Source organism: Dendropsophus ebraccatus, chromosome 7 (genome assembly GCF_027789765.1).
Source record: "Dendropsophus ebraccatus isolate aDenEbr1 chromosome 7, aDenEbr1.pat, whole genome shotgun sequence".
Classification (NCBI taxonomy): Eukaryota; Metazoa; Chordata; class Amphibia; order Anura; family Hylidae; genus Dendropsophus; species Dendropsophus ebraccatus.
In genome coordinates, this window is record NC_091460.1 from 3151746 (window position 1) to 3168391 (window position 16646).

The 16646-nt window shown below is 51.1% G+C and overlaps 2 protein-coding genes across 2 annotated transcripts in view; one reads left to right on the forward strand and one right to left on the reverse strand.

Annotated features, from left to right (window-relative positions):
* LOC138797157 (oocyte zinc finger protein XlCOF22-like) overlaps window positions 1–8941 on the forward strand; it is an 8964-nt gene extending 23 nt beyond the window's left edge. Inside the window, exons 1-7 of the mRNA XM_069976980.1 lie at window positions 1–72; window positions 2581–2688; window positions 2940–3104; window positions 3193–3328; window positions 3625–3719; window positions 3898–4018; window positions 7640–8941. The exon at window positions 1–72 is cut by the window's left edge and continues 23 nt beyond it. Of these exons, the coding sequence (XP_069833081.1) occupies window positions 2611–2688; window positions 2940–3104; window positions 3193–3328; window positions 3625–3719; window positions 3898–4018; window positions 7640–8703 (1659 nt within the window). The 5' untranslated portion in view covers window positions 1–72; window positions 2581–2610 and the 3' untranslated portion in view covers window positions 8704–8941. The remainder of the gene's footprint in view (window positions 73–2580; window positions 2689–2939; window positions 3105–3192; window positions 3329–3624; window positions 3720–3897; window positions 4019–7639) is intronic.
* Window positions 8942–14337: 5396 nt separating this feature from the next.
* LOC138797125 (adhesive plaque matrix protein-like) lies at window positions 14338–16284 on the reverse strand. Its single transcript, XM_069976924.1, has one exon. The coding sequence runs from the start codon at window positions 16282–16284 to the stop codon at window positions 14338–14340; it is 1947 nt and encodes a 648-aa protein (XP_069833025.1).
* Window positions 16285–16646: the final 362 nt, after the last annotated feature.

The window sequence follows — 16646 nt, forward strand, 5'->3', positions numbered from 1 at the left end:
TGGTCGGGCAGTCACTGCTGTTGTGTTGTGTGTGGAGATCTCTGCTCCTCAGTGTGTGACCCCAGCAGTAAGGTAAGCTTACAGGAGGAGGGGTGTTACATTGTGTTACTATCAGTGTGACCCCCCCAGCAGTAAGGTAAGCTTACAGGAGGAGGGGTGTTACATTGTGTTACTATCAGTGTGACCCCAGCAGTAAGGTAAGCTTACAGGAGGAGGGATGTTACATTGTGTTACTATCAGTGTGTGACCCCCCCAGCAGTAAGGTAAGCTTACAGGAGGAGGGGTGTTACATTGTGTTACTATCAGTGTGTGACCACAGCAGTAAGGTAAGCTTACAGGAGGAGGGATGTTACATTGTGTTACTATCAGTGTGTGACCCCAGCAGTAAGGTAAGCTTACAGGAGGAGGGGTGTTACATCGTGTTACTATCAGTGTGACCCCAGCAGTAAGGTAAGCTTACAGGAGGAGGGGTGTTACATTGTGTTACTATCAGTGTGTGACCCCAGCAGTAAGGTAAGCTTACAGGAGGAGGGGTGTTACATTGTGTTACTATCAGTGTGTGACCCCAGCAGTAAGGTAAGCTTACAGGAGGAGGGATGTTGCATTGTGTTACTATCAGTGTGACCCCAGCAGTAAGGTAAGCTTACAGGAGGAGGGATGTTACATTGTGTTACTATCAGTGTGTGACCCCAGCAGTAAGGTAAGCTTACAGGAGGAGGGGTGTTACATTGTGTTACTATCAGTGTGACCCCCCAGCAGTAAGGTAAGCTTACAGGAGCAGGGATGTTACATTGTGTTACTATCAGTGTGACCCCAGCAGTAAGGTAAGCTTACAGGAGGGGGGATGTTACATTGTGTTACTATCAGTGTGACCCCAGCAGTAAGGTAAGCTTACAGGAGGAGGGGTGTTACATTGTGTTACTATCAGTGTGACCCCCCCAGCAGTAAGGTAAGCTTACAGGAGGAGGGGTGTTACATTGTGTTACTATCAGTGTGTGACCCCAGCAGTAAGGTAAGCTTACAGGAGGAGGGATGTTACATTGTGTTACTATCAGTGTGACCCCCCAGCAGTAAGGTAAGCTTACAGGAGGAGGGGTGTTACATTGTGTTACTATCAGTGTGTGACCCCAGCAGTAAGGTAAGCTTACAGGAGGAGGGATGTTACATTGTGTTACTATCAGTGTGACCCCAGCAGTAAGGTAAGCTTACAGGAGGAGGGATGTTACATTGTGTTACTATCAGTGTGTGACCCCCCCCAGCAGTAAGGTAAGCTTACAGTAGGAGGGATGTTACATTGTGTTACTATCAGTGTGACCCCAGCAGTAAGGTAAGCTTACAGGAGGAGGGATGTTACATTGTGTTACTATCAGTGTGACCCCCCAGCAGTAAGGTAAGCTTACAGGAGGAGGGGTGTTACATTGTGTTACTATCAGTGTGTGACCCCAGCAGTAAGGTAAGCTTACAGGAGGAGGGGTGTTACATTGTGTTACTATCAGTGTGTGACCCCAGCAGTAAGGTAAGCTTACAGGAGGAGGGATGTTACATTGTGTTACTATCAGTGTGTGACCCCCCAGCAGTAAGGTAAGGTTACAGGAGGAGGGATGTTACATTGTGTTACTATTAGTGTGACCCCAGCAGTAAGGTAAGCTTACAGGAGGAGGGGTGTTACATTGTGTTACTATCAGTGTGTGACCCCAGCAGTAAGGTAAGCTTACAGGAGGAGGGGTGTTACATTGTGTTACTATCAGTGTGACCCCAGCAGTAAGGTAAGCTTACAGGAGGAGGGATGTTACATTGTGTTACTGTCAGTGTGTGACCCCAGCAGTAAGGTAAGCTTACAGGAGGAGGGATGTTACATTGTGTTACTATCAGTGTGTGACCCCAGCAGTAAGGTAAGCTTACAGGAGGAGGGGTGTTACATTGTGTTACTATCAGTGTGACCCCCCCCAGCAGTAAGGTAAGCTTACAGGAGGAGGGATGTTACATTGTGTTACTATCAGTGTGTGACCCCAGCAGTAAGGTAAGCTTACAGGAGGAGGGATGTTACATTGTGTTACTATCAGTGTGTGATCCCAGCAGTAAGGTAAGCTTACAGGAGGAGGGATGTTACATTGTGTTACTATCAGTGTGACCCCAGCAGTAAGGTAAGCTTACAGGAGGAGGGATGTTACATTGTGTTACTATCAGTGTGTGACCCCCCCAGCAGTAAGGTAAGCTTACAGGAGGAGGGATGTTACATTGTGTTACTATCAGTGTGTGACCCCCCAGCAGTAAGGTAAGCTTACAGGAGGAGGGATGTTACATTGTGTTACTATCAGTGTGACCCCCCCCAGCAGTAAGGTAAGCTTACAGGAGGAGGGATGTTACATTGTGTTACTATCAGTGTGTGACCCCAGCAGTAAGGTAAGCTTACAGGAGGAGGGATGTTACATTGTGTTACTATCAGTGTGACCCCCCCAGCAGTAAGGTAAGCTTACAGGAGGAGGGATCTTACATTTGCTGGGGCCCTTGGCTGTGAAATAAAGGCCCCGGCAGGACTAGACCGTCCTTGTGCTTCAGTTGTCTCCTCTTCTCCCCCAGACGCTCCTCCTCCTGAATGACCCCCCAAGGATGGAGAAGGACAGGAATGAGATCAGTAAGAGAATATTACACGTCACCTTGGAGATCATCCGCCTGCTGACCGGAGAGGTAACTTCTCTAGATTTCCACCATTGTTGTCTGGGCTCTTTGGCCCCTCCCTCCATCCCCCGCTCTATGTTCTGGATCTGGTCTCCTCTTTGTAGGTGCGGTGGTCTCCAGCACTGACCCCAGTAGTCCAGATGTGTCTCCTCCTCCTCCTCCTCACTAGAGCTCTATACAGGGGGACAATCTCCTCTTTGTAGTGAGGAGGAGGCAGGAATACTGGGCTCAGTCCCCTCATTGTCTCTCTCCATCCCCAGGATTACACCATAGTGAAGAAGACATGGGGGGAGGGTGTGGCCTTCCCCCAGGAGTCAGGAGGGCGGAGCAGGGCCCGGGGCCCCATCACGGAGCCTCCATCACTGATAAATGAGCAGAAGATCCTAGAACTCACCCACAGGATGACTGAGCTGCTGACTGGAGAGGTGACACTGGGGAATGCTGGGAGATGATAGAGTAATCCAGGAGGCAGCAGGCTGGGGGGGATGACTGTGTGATCATTGTGTGTGTCAGGTTCCTATAAGGTGTCAGGATGTGGCCGTCTATTTCTCCATGGAGGAGTGGGAGTATGTAGAAGGACACAAGGATCTGTACCGGGGGGAGCAGCCGCTCATGATGGAGGATCAGCCGCCCGGCCTCACAGCACAAGGTAAGAGGAGACCTTCCTGATGTTAGAGAGCAGGGGGGAGGGGCCCCTACATCCTCCTCCCATCCTCCTTCTCCTCCTCCCCCTCCCATCCTCCTTCTCCTCCTCCCATCCTCCCATCCTCCTCCTCCTCCCCCCATCCTCCTCCTCCCATCCTCCTCCCCCCATCCTCCTCCCCCCATCCTCCTCCTCCCATCCTCCTCCTCCTCCTCCTCCCATCCTCCACCTCCCCCCATCCTCCTCCTCCTGATGACATGTAGCAGTGTATAATGGATTGGCTCCCTGTGTGTTCCCTACAGATGGAGGCAGTGACAGGAATCCACCAGAGAGGTGTCCCCGTCCTCTGTATTCCCAGGACTGTCCAGAGGGAAATGTCCCAGCAGACAATCAGCAGGTAGATGAGGCTGATGCTATAGCACTATATCTCTATAGCGCCCCCCGGTGGTTGTTGCTCCTGCACTCATAGATGTGATGAGGCTGATAGATACATGTTGCTGGTTTCTTATGTTGATGTGTTAGATTTTCCCTCCTGTCTGCTGGATTGTACTGAATTGTTCTATATGTCCCATCAGGGGGGAGATCAGGTGACTAATATTAAAGTGGAGGATGAAGCAGAAGAAGAGAGGATGAGGGGCGATCCCCGGTGTATGAGTGAGGTGAAGGAGGAGGAGGCGCCGGGAGCTGCTATACCAGGTATGGGAGAAGGGAGTTATACAGGGATATAATGGGGGGCTCCACCTTACAGCTACATTACAGTAAAATTCCCCCCCCCCCCCTGTGTATATATGTATAGTGAGGTGGGGGGGGTCACAGGGACATAAGGGGGGGCTCCATCTTACAGCTACATTACAGTAACACTCCCTCCTCCCCCCGTGTATATATGTATAGTGGGGGAGGGGACGGCACATACACGTTCTGTATAAGGCGGCCTATGGATCCTGCCCTTTGTTCCCTCAGTATTTAGCTTCCGTCCTCCCCCTATCGGCCATGTTTGGGTCTCTATACACCTCCTGTCCTTTGTTCTCCACCCATCGTGGAGACGTCTCTAATCATCATACAGTCTGTGTGTCTCTGCAGGGACGGTCCGGATGCCGCTATCACATAGATATGAATATATATATATATACACTGGTACCTCGGTTCTCGAACTTAATTGGTTCTGGAAGGCAGTTTGAGAAGCGAGCAGTGTCTTCCCATAGGAAATAATGTAAATGTGATGAATTGGTTCCAGCAGGAGCCACCAATAATTACCTACAATCCTCATTTATTACATTGATAAGTGCTCCGTATAATCAGTACAGTACAGAACAGCACTATACTGTACAGGACATTACAGAGCAGCTCTATATACTGTACATTACAGAGCAGCACTATATACTGTACAGGACATTATATGTAAGAAATGTTCATCAGAACCAGCAACTATAGTCCAGTAGTCACCAACTCCTCACCCATCCTTTACTGTATAGCGTCCCCCCCCATCCAAGCACTGTAATGTATGGGAGATGGTGGTGCACTGCCTGTACTACTACTGCACTGTATATGCACTCCAGCAGTCTTATACAGCACTGTACTGTATGTGGCGTCACCACTGCTTAACTCGCCAGGTACAACCTACCATCCATGCTCGCAAAAATGTTCAAAAAACGTTCAAAAACCGAGCAGAGTTCGAATTCCAAACATGACTTCTGGGTAAATTTTCGTTGAGTTCCAAAGAGTTCGAAAAGCAAGGTATTACTGTATATATATTCGGGGACGACTTCTTCCACCAGCAGCGGGGTACAGCGATGGGGAGTCCATGCGCCCCAACTTACGCAAATCTGTACCTCGGCTGGTGGGAGGGCCAGGTCGTTTTCGGAGAGGAGATGTCCCACTGGTCCCGGCACATACAAATGTGGGCCAGATTCATAGACTATGTGCTGCTGGTACGGTCTTCCTCGGAGGAGGAATTCAATGCTTTTGTGAACGACCTGAATAACAATCAGCTGGGTCTGAGGTTCACAAAACTATCAGCAAACAGAGGATGGTGTTTTTGGACCTAGATATACAGATTGCTACAAATGGAAGGTTACACACGACTGTTTATAGGAAGGAAACAGTGACCAATTCCTTGCTAAAATGGGGAAGTTGTCACCCAAGGGCACTTAAAGCTGGCATACCGACAGGCCAGTACTTGAGATTACGTCGGAACTGCTCCACTCTAACAGAATTTAAACAAAAGGCTGCTGAATTATGGGACAGACTCCTGAGAAGGGGCTATCCTAAGAAAGTTCTTAGAAACACCTATTGGAAGGCGATGCAAAGAAATCGGACAGAACTACTAAGATCTAAAACAAAAACTGATGATGGAGAACAGGTGTCTCGAATTATAGGCACGTATGATGTAAAGTCTGAGGAGGTTAAACAAATCTTGACCCTCTATTGGCCTGTTCTGAAGTTGGACCAAACTATTACGCGGTTTTTACCTGGTAGACCACAAATTACGTATTGGAGGGGCCGCAATCTGAAGGACCGACTGGTGCACAGTTACCTCCCTGCATAATAAGAACAAACCGCACGGAGGTCTCAGGAACATATCCATGCAGTAAATGCACAATGTGCAAATACATCACCCCTGGAAAATCCTTTAAGAGCAGCAGCACGGGAGAAAATAGTGATGCGGGATTTTGCAAACTGTGAGACATCAGGAGTGGTGTACATGCTGACATGCCCCTGCCCACAAAATTATGGCTAAGTGAGCATCTAGGGGATATAAAAAATAAACGTACAACTCCTGTAGCACTTCACTTTATGGAGAAACATGGAGGAAACTGGGAAGTGCTCAAATGTCAAGTACTGGAAGTGGTGAAAAGACATGTATTGAAGGGAGATGATGACAAGCGACTACTACAATGTGAAGCGCGCTGGATCTTCAGAATGAACTCAGCACAGCCGTACGGCCTTAATGACTATGTATCATACATGTGCTTTCGGTGAGCCAAAAGAAACATACAAACCAGAAGAAAAAGACCTATATTACAGACTTATGTTAAAAACAAATCGTAATGTCTCCAACCAGACCATTCTTACCATTGAGGTATAGAATCCATAGCGAGGCTTGGGACGCGTGTGCGTCTCGGGTATCCAGGCAACGGATATAAACCAATAACATCACGTGAGGATCGCCCCGGACTGAGACATCTCTGGACAGGAACTACGAGTAGAACCTGCTCTGATTAGTCAGGAGATCAGTCTGTCAAATAAAAGGCGGGCTCATGTGTTATATAAATAGAAGCCGATGTGCGCTGATCAGTGTGCGGCCATCATCAGAGCCGTGCAGAAGGATTCCAACAAAGGTCCCAAGAAAAATGTGAGCTTACCCTACGGCCCTGGAGAATAATGGTTCAGGAAACGCGTCGGGCCAGTGCAATATAAAGTGAAGGACTTCTGATACCTACTACGGTGGAAATAAAAGGGAAGTAAATAAACTCTTCATTTTTTACAAGGACTCTATTGGAGTGTATAAATTGATTGCTCACAAAAAAAGACTTTACATAATCAATTAAGCTAAAAGGGACAAAAACACAAAGACCGTGTGATCTAGCATAATACAAAATAAGTGCAAACACACTCAAGTGCAATATAAATAAAGAAATATGCACGTTATGTTATATAATAGGACTTATTTATGGACAAGAGTCTCTGCATGTGCACAAGAGGATGGTGTTGGCTGCGTTATAGAGTTTTTTTTTTTCTTTTTGAGTATTTTTTTGAATGATCATAAATCTTTTTGAAAGAGTTAATAAAGGTTACATTTTAATAATTTTTCTTTTGGTCAGTGAATTGTGAAATTGAAGGAAAATAAATTAATCTCATCAGTGTCAGTATAATATATATGTGCAATATACTTGTGAAACCAAGTGATCACCTGATGGCAGAGACAATGAGTAATCATAGAAGCTATACACATCATCTTCCATCTTCCTATACGTGAATACCAGATGTATGACAAGATGAGACTAGATAGAGACTAGATTGGGTTATTCAGGATCAGGATAACATGGCTGCCTTCTTAATAAAGCAAAACAATAAATAGCCCCTCCCCTGTCTTCAGGTTGTGTGCAGCATTACAGTTCAGATCTAGTCACTGCAATACATCACACAGCCTGCTCTGATAGTCTTGGAATAAAGCGGCCATGTTTTTATAATTCTTGAAAATTCCTTTAAATAATTAAAAAATAAATAAAAAAAAGTCACCTCATTCACCCAAAAAAAACTGTTATATTGTTTCTTACTTTACGGTATTTTTTTATAAAATATTTTTGACCCTCACAGAATATCCCTGTTCTATCTCTGAGGGACACTTCCTGTTATGGCCGAATTACAAAGAAGAGGATGAAGGTGCGGAGCAGCACTCCTCAGGAGAAGCCCTCCTCCCCCTTACTGTACATCCAGGACGTCACACTACAGATCTATCATATAATCCTCCTGACCATGAGGAACCCTCTCCTGACCGCTCACACACCGCTACCGCAAGGACGGAGCCGAAAAAAGAGAAAAGGTTTCAATGTGAAGAATGTGGGAAACTTTTTCTAAAAAGATCAGGTCTTGTTACACACAGAAAAAGTCACACAAGAGGGAATTCGTATTCATGTTCAGAATGTGGGAAGTGTTTTGGCAACAAAGCACACCTTGTAACGCACGAGATAATTCACGCAGCCGAGAAGCCCTATTCATGTTCAGAATGTGGGAAACGTTTTGTAAACAAATCACACCTTGTAGCACACGAGAGAATTCACACAGCAGAAAAGCCGCATTCATGTTCAGAATGTGGGAAATGTTTTTTAAATAAATCACAACGTGTAGCACACGAGAGAGTTCACACAGCAGAGAAGCTGTATTTATCTTCTCATTGTAGGAAAGGTTCTCCAAAGAGATTCAATCTTCACGCAGAAAAACCTTTTACTTGTTCAGAGTGTGGAAAACGATTTATAAAAAGATCAGGTCTCGTTACACATGCAAAAAGCCACACAAAAGTAACGTCCTTACCCTGTTCAAAGTGTGGGAAATGTTTTGGTAAACAATGTCTTCTTGAATTACATGAGAGAAGTCACAGAGGTGAGAAGACAGATTCATATTCTGCATGTGGGAAAAGTTTCTCAAATCACTCGCGTTTTATTGGACAAGAACAACATCACACCGGAGAGAACGCTTCTACATGTTTAGAGTGTGGGAAATGCTTTGTACAGAAATCCCTTCTTGATAGCCATGACTGCAATCCTACAGAAGAGGAGGCCTTTTCATGTTCACAATGTGGGAAATGTTTTACCAATCAACCAAGTCTGGTTTTCCATGAGAAATGTCACCGGAGAGACGCTATGTTATTGCTGTATGTATGAATATGTATATGTATATATGTTATTATTGCTGATCCCCCCTGAATTATAGATACCGGAGGTGTTCAGGAGAAGTACTGAGGGTATATATATATACTGTCAGCGTGATCCTCCCTATTACTGTTGTAAAGTAAGACGTTGTCGGCCGTTATTAATGTTCAAGGTCACAAGTCACGAGATGGTGTCATGTTGTGGGGTATACAGCACCCGGGGGCGGCCTGTGTTTCAATAAAACGTTTGTCATGTGGAAATTGCCGCTGCTGCTGTTGCTTCTTGTTTTTTTTTTTTTTTATTCTTAATTTTATTATAATTTTGAAATATAACATAAAAACAAGCCCCCCCAGACGTTAAAGGGTCAATCATAAACATAGTTTCCCCACTTACCACTCCAGAGTCTGTCTCCATTTGAATTTCCCGCTGCTTGCAGGTCCCTGAAGCTCCAGTTGGTTTCTTCAATTTTTTTTTTCACTACCCATGATGCACTTTGCCTCCTGTGATGTCTGACTTACAGACTTTTAGATGGCTTACAGCCTGCTCAGCCAATCAGAGCTGAGCAACCTGAGTCATCTGACAAAAGGAGGCTGGCCTAACAGGGCTTAGACCTGCCTCCCTCCTGATGATGTCATTGTCACAAAATGGCAGCCAAAGAGAAGCTTGGGGTCAACAGTCATTAGGTAAGAATTTTACTTCACTTTCTGGGGGGGGGGGGACTAAGGGGGAAAAAGATAGGTGAGAGAAGCATATTACAGTTATATAACTTTGTAACTTGTTTCAATTATTGTGAAAAAGCTTTCACTGGAGTACCCCTTTAAGGCTGGCCAATACCCAGAAACAGAGGGGGGGGGGGGGGGGGGATTTATCAAACTGGTGTAAGGTAGAACTGGCTCAGTTGCAACCAATAAGATTTCACCTTTAATTTTCCAAAGAGTCTGTGAGGAATGAAAGGTGGAATCTGATTGGTTGCCGGGGGTGACTGAGCCAGTTTCACTTTACACCATGTTTGATAAATCTCCCCCAGGAACTCGTTCACCGAGAGCCAATCACATTGGGGGGTTGTGTGACAGCGGACATGGCATATAAAGGGTCACACTGTAAGATGACAATCTTACCCATCAACCATCATCATTTTAAGAGATAGAAATTCAACATGACCCCCAGAAAGTGGAGGAGAATCCAGTCCTGTAGAAGAGCCTGCCCGCCAGGTATTACATAGGGAGAGAGGAGCCTGCCCGCCAGGGATTGCATAGGGAGAGAGGAGCCTGCCCGCCAGGTATTACATAGGGAGAGAGGGGCCTGCCCGCCAGGGATTGCATAGGGAGAGAGGAGCTTGCCCGCCAGGTATTACATAGGGAGAGAGGAGCCTGCCCGCCAGGGCTTACATAGGGAGAGAGGAGCCTGCCCGCCAGGTATTACATAGGGAGAGAGGAGCCTGCCCGCCAGGTATTACATAGGGAGAGAGGGGCCTGCCCGCCAGGGATTGCATAGGGAGAGAGGAGCTTGCCCGCCAGGTATTACATAGGGAGAGAGGAGCCTGCCCGCCAGGTATTACATAGGGAGAGAGGGGCCTGCCCGCCAGGGATTACATAGGTAGGGAGGAGCCTGCCCGCCAGGTATTACATAGGGAGAGAGGAGCCTGCCCGCCAGGTATTACATAGGGAGAGAGGAGCCTGCCCGCCAGGTATTACATAGGGAGAGAGGAGCCTGCCCGCCAGGTATTACATAGGGAGAGAGGAGCCTGCCCGCCAGGTATTACATAGGGAGAGAGGAACCTGCCCGCCAGGCCTTACATAGGGAGAGAGGAGCCTGCCCGCCAGGTATTACATAGAGAGGAGACTGCCCGCCAGGGGTTACATAGGGAGAGAGGAGCCTGCCCGCCAGGTATTACATAGGGAGAGAGGAGCCTGTCCGCCAGGTATTACATAGGGAGAGAGGAGCCTGCCCGCCAGGTATTACATAGGGAGAGAGGAGTCTGCCCGCCAGGTATTACATAGGGAGAGAGGAGCCTGCCCGCCAGGTATTACATAGGGAGAGAGGAGCCTGCCCGCCAGGTATTACATAGGGAGAGAGGAGCCTGCCCGCCAGGGCTTACATAGGGAGAGAGGAGCCTGCCCGCCAGGGCTTACATAGGGAGAGAGGAGCCTGCCCGCCAGGTATTACATAGGGGGAGAGGAGCCTGCCCGCCAGGTATTACATAGGGAGAGAGGAGCCTGGCCGCCAGGGATTACATAGGGGGAGAGGAGCCTGCCCGCCAGGTATTACATAGGGAGAGAGGAGCCTGGCCGCCAGGGATTACATAGCGGGAGAGGAGCCTGCCCGCCAGGACTTACATAGGGGGAGAGGAGCCTGCCCGCCAGGTATTACATAGGGGGGAGAGGAGCCTGCCCGCCAGGTATTACATAGGGGGAGAGGAGCCTGCCCGCCAGTTATTACATAGGGAGAGAGGAGCCTGCCCGCCAGTTATTACATAGGGAGAGAGGAGCCTGCCCGCCAGTTATTACATAGGGAGAGAGGAGCCTGCCCGCCAGTTATTACATAGGGAGAGAGGAGCCTGCCCGCCAGGTATTACATAGGGAGAGAGGAGCCTGCCCGCCAGTTATTACATAGGGAGAGAGGAGCCTGCCCGCCAGTTATTACATAGGGAGAGAGGAGCCTGCCCGCCAGTTATTACATAGGGAGAGAGGAGCCTGCCCGCCAGGGCTTACATAGGGAGAGAGGAGCCTGCCCGCCAGGGCTTACATAGGGAGAGAGGAGCCTGCCCGCCAGGGCTTACATAGGGAGAGAGGAGCCTGCCCGCCAGGGCTTACATAGGGAGAGAGGAGCCTGCCCGCCAGGGCTTACATAGGGAGAGAGGAGCCTGCCCGCCAGGTATTACATAGGGGGAGAGGAGCCTGCCCGCCAGGTATTACATAGGGAGAGAGGAGCCTGCCCGCCAGGTATTACATAGGGAGAGAGGAGCCTGCCCGCCAGGTATTACATAGGGAGAGAGGAACCTGCCCGCCAGGCCTTACATAGGGAGAGAGGAGCCTGCCCGCCAGGTATTACATAGAGAGGAGACTGCCCGCCAGGGGTTACATAGGGAGAGAGGAGCCTGCCCGCCAGGTATTACATAGGGAGAGAGGAGCCTGTCCGCCAGGTATTACATAGGGAGAGAGGAGCCTGCCCGCCAGGTATTACATAGGGAGAGAGGAGTCTGCCCGCCAGGTATTACATAGGGAGAGAGGAGCCTGCCCGCCAGGTATTACATAGGGAGAGAGGAGCCTGCCCGCCAGGTATTACATAGGGAGAGAGGAGCCTGCCCGCCAGGGCTTACATAGGGAGAGAGGAGCCTGCCCGCCAGGTATTACATAGGGGGAGAGGAGCCTGCCCGCCAGGTATTACATAGGGAGAGAGGAGCCTGGCCGCCAGGGATTACATAGGGGGAGAGGAGCCTGCCCGCCAGGTATTACATAGGGAGAGAGGAGCCTGGCCGCCAGGGATTACATAGCGGGAGAGGAGCCTGCCCGCCAGGACTTACATAGGGGGAGAGGAGCCTGCCCGCCAGGTATTACATAGGGGGGAGAGGAGCCTGCCCGCCAGGTATTACATAGGGGGGAGAGGAGCCTGCCCGCCAGGTATTACATAGGGGGAGAGGAGCCTGCCCGCCAGTTATTACATAGGGAGAGAGGAGCCTGCCCGCCAGTTATTACATAGGGAAAGAGGAGCCTGCCCGCCAGTTATTACATAGGGAGAGAGGAGCCTGCCCGCCAGTTATTACATAGGGAGAGAGGAGCCTGCCCGCCAGTTATTACATAGGGAGAGAGGAGCCTGCCCGCCAGTTATTACATAGGGAGAGAGGAGCCTGCCCGCCAGTTATTACATAGGGAGAGAGGAGCCTGCCCGCCAGGGCTTACATAGGGAGAGAGGAGCCTGCCCGCCAGGGCTTACATAGGGAGAGAGGAGCCTGCCCGCCAGGGCTTACATAGGGAGAGAGGAGCCTGCCCGCCAGGGCTTACATAGGGAGAGAGGAGCCTGCCCGCCAGGGCTTACATAGGGAGAGAGGAGCCTGCCCGCCAGGGATTACATAGGGAGAGAGGAGCCTGCCCGCCAGGTATTACATAGGGGGAGAGGAGCCTGCCCGCCAGGTATTACATAGGGGGAGAGGAGCCTGCCCGCCAGGTATTACATAGGGAGAGAGGAGCCTGCCCCCCAGGTATTACATAGGGGGAGAGGAGCCTGTCCGCCAGGTATTACATAGGGAGAGAGGAGCCTGCCCGCCAGGTATTACATAGGGAGAGAGGAGCCTGTCCCCCAGGTATTACATAGGGAGAGAGGAGCCTGTCCCCCAGGTATTACATAGGGAGAGAGGAGCCTGCCCCCCAGGTATTACATAGGGGAAGAGGAGCCTGCCCGCCAGGTATTACATAGGGAGAGAGGAGCCTGCCCCCCAGGTATTACATAGGGAAAGAGGAGCCTGCCCCCCAGGTATTACATAGTGAGAGAGGAGCCTGCCCGCCAGGTATTACATAGGGGGAGAGGAGCCTGCCCCCCAGGTATTACATAGGGGGAGAGGAGCCTGCCCCCCAGGTATTACATAGGGGGAGAGGAGCCTGTCCGCCAGGTATTACATAGGGAGAGAGGAGCCTGCCCGCCAGGTATTACATAGGGAGAGAGGAGCCTGCCCCCAGGTATTACATAGGGGAAGAGGAGCCTGCCCGCCAGGTATTACATAGGGAGAGAGGAGCCTGCCCCCCAGGTATTACATAGGGAGAGAGGAGCCTGCCCCCCAGGTATTACATAGGGAAAGAGGAGCCTGCCCCCCAGGTATTACATAGGGAAAGAGGAGCCTGCCCGCCAGGTATTACATAGTGGGAGAGGAGCCTGCCCGCCAGGTATTACATAGTGGGAGAGGAGCCTGCCCGCCAGGGATTACATAGTGGGAGAGGAGCCTGCCCGCCAGGTATTACATAGTGGGAGAGGAGCCTGCCCGCCAGGGATTACAGTCTACATGGTAAGGTGTTCCAGAGTATGGGGGAGGGTCGGGCAAAGTCTTGGAGGTGATTGTGTGAGATACGAACAAGGGGGTAGTGCAGACAGAGGTCATGGAGATGGAGGATGGAAGGTTGCGTGAGGGGCGGTAGCGGGATATCAGGTCAGAGATGTACGGAGGGGACAGGTTGTGGACGGCCTTGTACGTCATTGTTAATAATTTAACCTCTTAAGGACGGAGCCAATTTTCATTTTTCGTCTCCTGCTGAGACTTTGAGGACGCGTATTAGTCCTTATGGATGACTGGAAAGAGGTTAGGGGGTTAGGAGGATTGAGTCTGACAGGATTACTCAGGTGACGCAGGGAGGTTAGATGTGACTCTGGCAATGCCAGACTACCAACTGACAAGACCACACAGCCCTCTGGGTAAAAGGTGGGCGGAGCTAGCTTCCCCTGGCCAATCACTAGAGTGTGATAGGTTGCAGGGGAGGAGCACTGATCAATCTCAACACTTGTATTATTAGCGATTAATACATAACAACATATTAAATAAATACATAGCAGAAAACAATACTACTACAAGAGAGCTAAGGAAGAGCAGCAAATACTTAGGCCCTAATACAGACTGTCTAAGGTTGCCAATAGCAACAATACATTTCCAGACGCCTGACATTATATACTGTTCTGGACCATTACAGACGGAGGTGCTCGGGGCCTGTATATGTCAAAGGTGACCCCGAGGCAGCGGGTGGTGGGACGCTTGTGGAGGACAGGCAGAAAGAAAGGTTTGTGGAGGTTGGGTGGAGGACGGGTGGAGGGACGGCTTATGGAGGACAGGCGGTGCGATGGCTTGTGGAGGACGGGTAAAGGGAAGGATTGTGGGGGATTGGTGAAGGGAAGGCTTGTGGAGGACGGGTGGAGGGAAGGCTTTTGGAGGACGGGTGGAGGGAAGGCTTGTGGAGGACGGGTGGAGGGAAGGCTTGTGGAGGACGGGTGGAGGGAAGGCTTGTGGAGGACGGGTGGAGGGAAGGCTTTTGGAGGACGGGTGGAGGGAAGGCTTGTGGAGGACGGGTAGAGGGAAGGCTTTTGGAGGACGGGTGGAGGGAAGGCTTTTGGAGGACGGGTGGAGGGAAGGCTTGTGGAGGACGGGTAGAGGGAAGGCTTGTGGAGGACGGGTAGAGGGAAGGCTTGTGGAGGACGGGTAGAGGGAAGGCTTGTGGAGGACGGGTAGAGGGAAGGCTTGTGGAGGACGGGTAGAGGGAAGGCTTGTGGAGGACGGGTAGAGGGAAGGCTTGTGGAGGACGGGTAGAGGGAAGGCTTGTGGAGGACGGGTAGAGGGAAGGCTTGTGGAGGACGGGTAGAGGGAAGGCTTGTGGAGGACGGGTGGAGGGAAGGCTTGTGGAGGACGGGTGGAGGGAAGGCTTTTGGAGGACGGGTGGAGGGAAGGGTTGTGGAGGACAGGCAGAAAGACTGCTTGTGAAGTTGGGTGGAGGACGAGTGGAGGGACGGCTTATGGAAAACAGGTGGAAGGAAGGCTTGTGGGGAACGGGTGGAGGGAAGGCTTGTGGAGGACGGATGGAAGGAAGGGTTGTGGAGGACGGGTGGAGGGAAGGCTTGTGGAGGACGGGTGGAGGGAAGGCTGGTGGAGGACGGGTGGAGGGAAGGCTGGTGGAGGACGGGTGGAGGGAAGGCTGGTGGAGGACGGGTGGAGGGAAGGCTGGTGGAGGACGGATGGAGGGAAGGGTTGTGGAGGACGGGTGGAGGGAAGGGTTGTGGAGGGAAGGGTTGTGGAGGACGGGTGGAGGGAAGGCTTGTGGAGGACGGGTGGAGGGAAGGCTTGTGGAGGACGGGTGGAGGGAAGGGTTGTGGAGGACGGGTGGAGGGAAGGCTGGTGGAGGACGGGTGGAGGGAAGGCTGGTGGAGGACGGGTGGAGGGAAGGCTTGTGGAGGACGGGTGGAGGGAAGGCTGGTGGAGGACGGGTGGAGGGAAGGCTTGTGGAGGACGGGTGGAGGGAAGGCTTGTGGAGGACGGATGGAGGGAAGGCTGGTGGAGGACGGGTGGAGGGAAGGGTTGTGGAGGACGGGTGGAGGGAAGGGTTGTGGAGGACGGATGGAGGGAAGGGTTGTGGAGGACGGATGGAGGGAAGGGTTGTGGAGGACGGGTGGAGGGAAGGGTTGTGGAGGACGGGTGGAGGGAAGGCTTGTGGAGGACGGGTGGAGGGATGGCTTGTGGAGGACGGGTGGAGGGAAGGCTTGTGGAGGACGGGTGGAAGGAAGGCTTGTGGGGGACGGGTGGAGGGACGGCTTTTGGAGGACGGGTGGAGGGAAGGCTTGTGGAGGACGGGTGGAGGGAAGGCTGGTGGAGGACGGGTGGAGGGAAGGCTTGTGGAGGACGGGTGGAGGGAAGGCTGGTGGAGGACGGGTGGAGGGAAGGCTTGTGGAGGACGGGTGGAGGGAAGGCTGGTGGAGGACGGGTGGAGGGAAGGCTTGTGGAGGACGGGTGGAGGGAAGGCTGGTGGAGGACGGGTGGAGGGAAGGCTTTTGGAGGACGGGTGGAGGGAAGGCTTTTGGAGGACGGGTGGAGGGAAGGCTTGTGGAGGACGGGAATAATGGTTGCATGTTTATATGGAGAGGGAAAGATGTCAGTGTGAGAGACAATAGAATGAAATGGAATCACTTGTACTGTTGTGAATGACACACACCTCACCTCTTGCTATATATTCTGCTTACTATGCAGTAAAGCTCCACTATCATGTCGACTGCAGTTTAGAGTAATTCTCCCGTGTACATGCACTGTATACCTTCCCCTCATCACATCTGGAGCCGCAATACATAGTGACATGTTACTGCTGAGACAAATGCTGAGGTAAGGTTGGAGATGAGGTGGGATGTGGAGAGATGTTCTTCTGGGATGGTGAAGAGGGGAATTATTGGGGAAGAGCGCTGAACGGGCAGGAGGGACTGTACGGGGGGAATGAAGT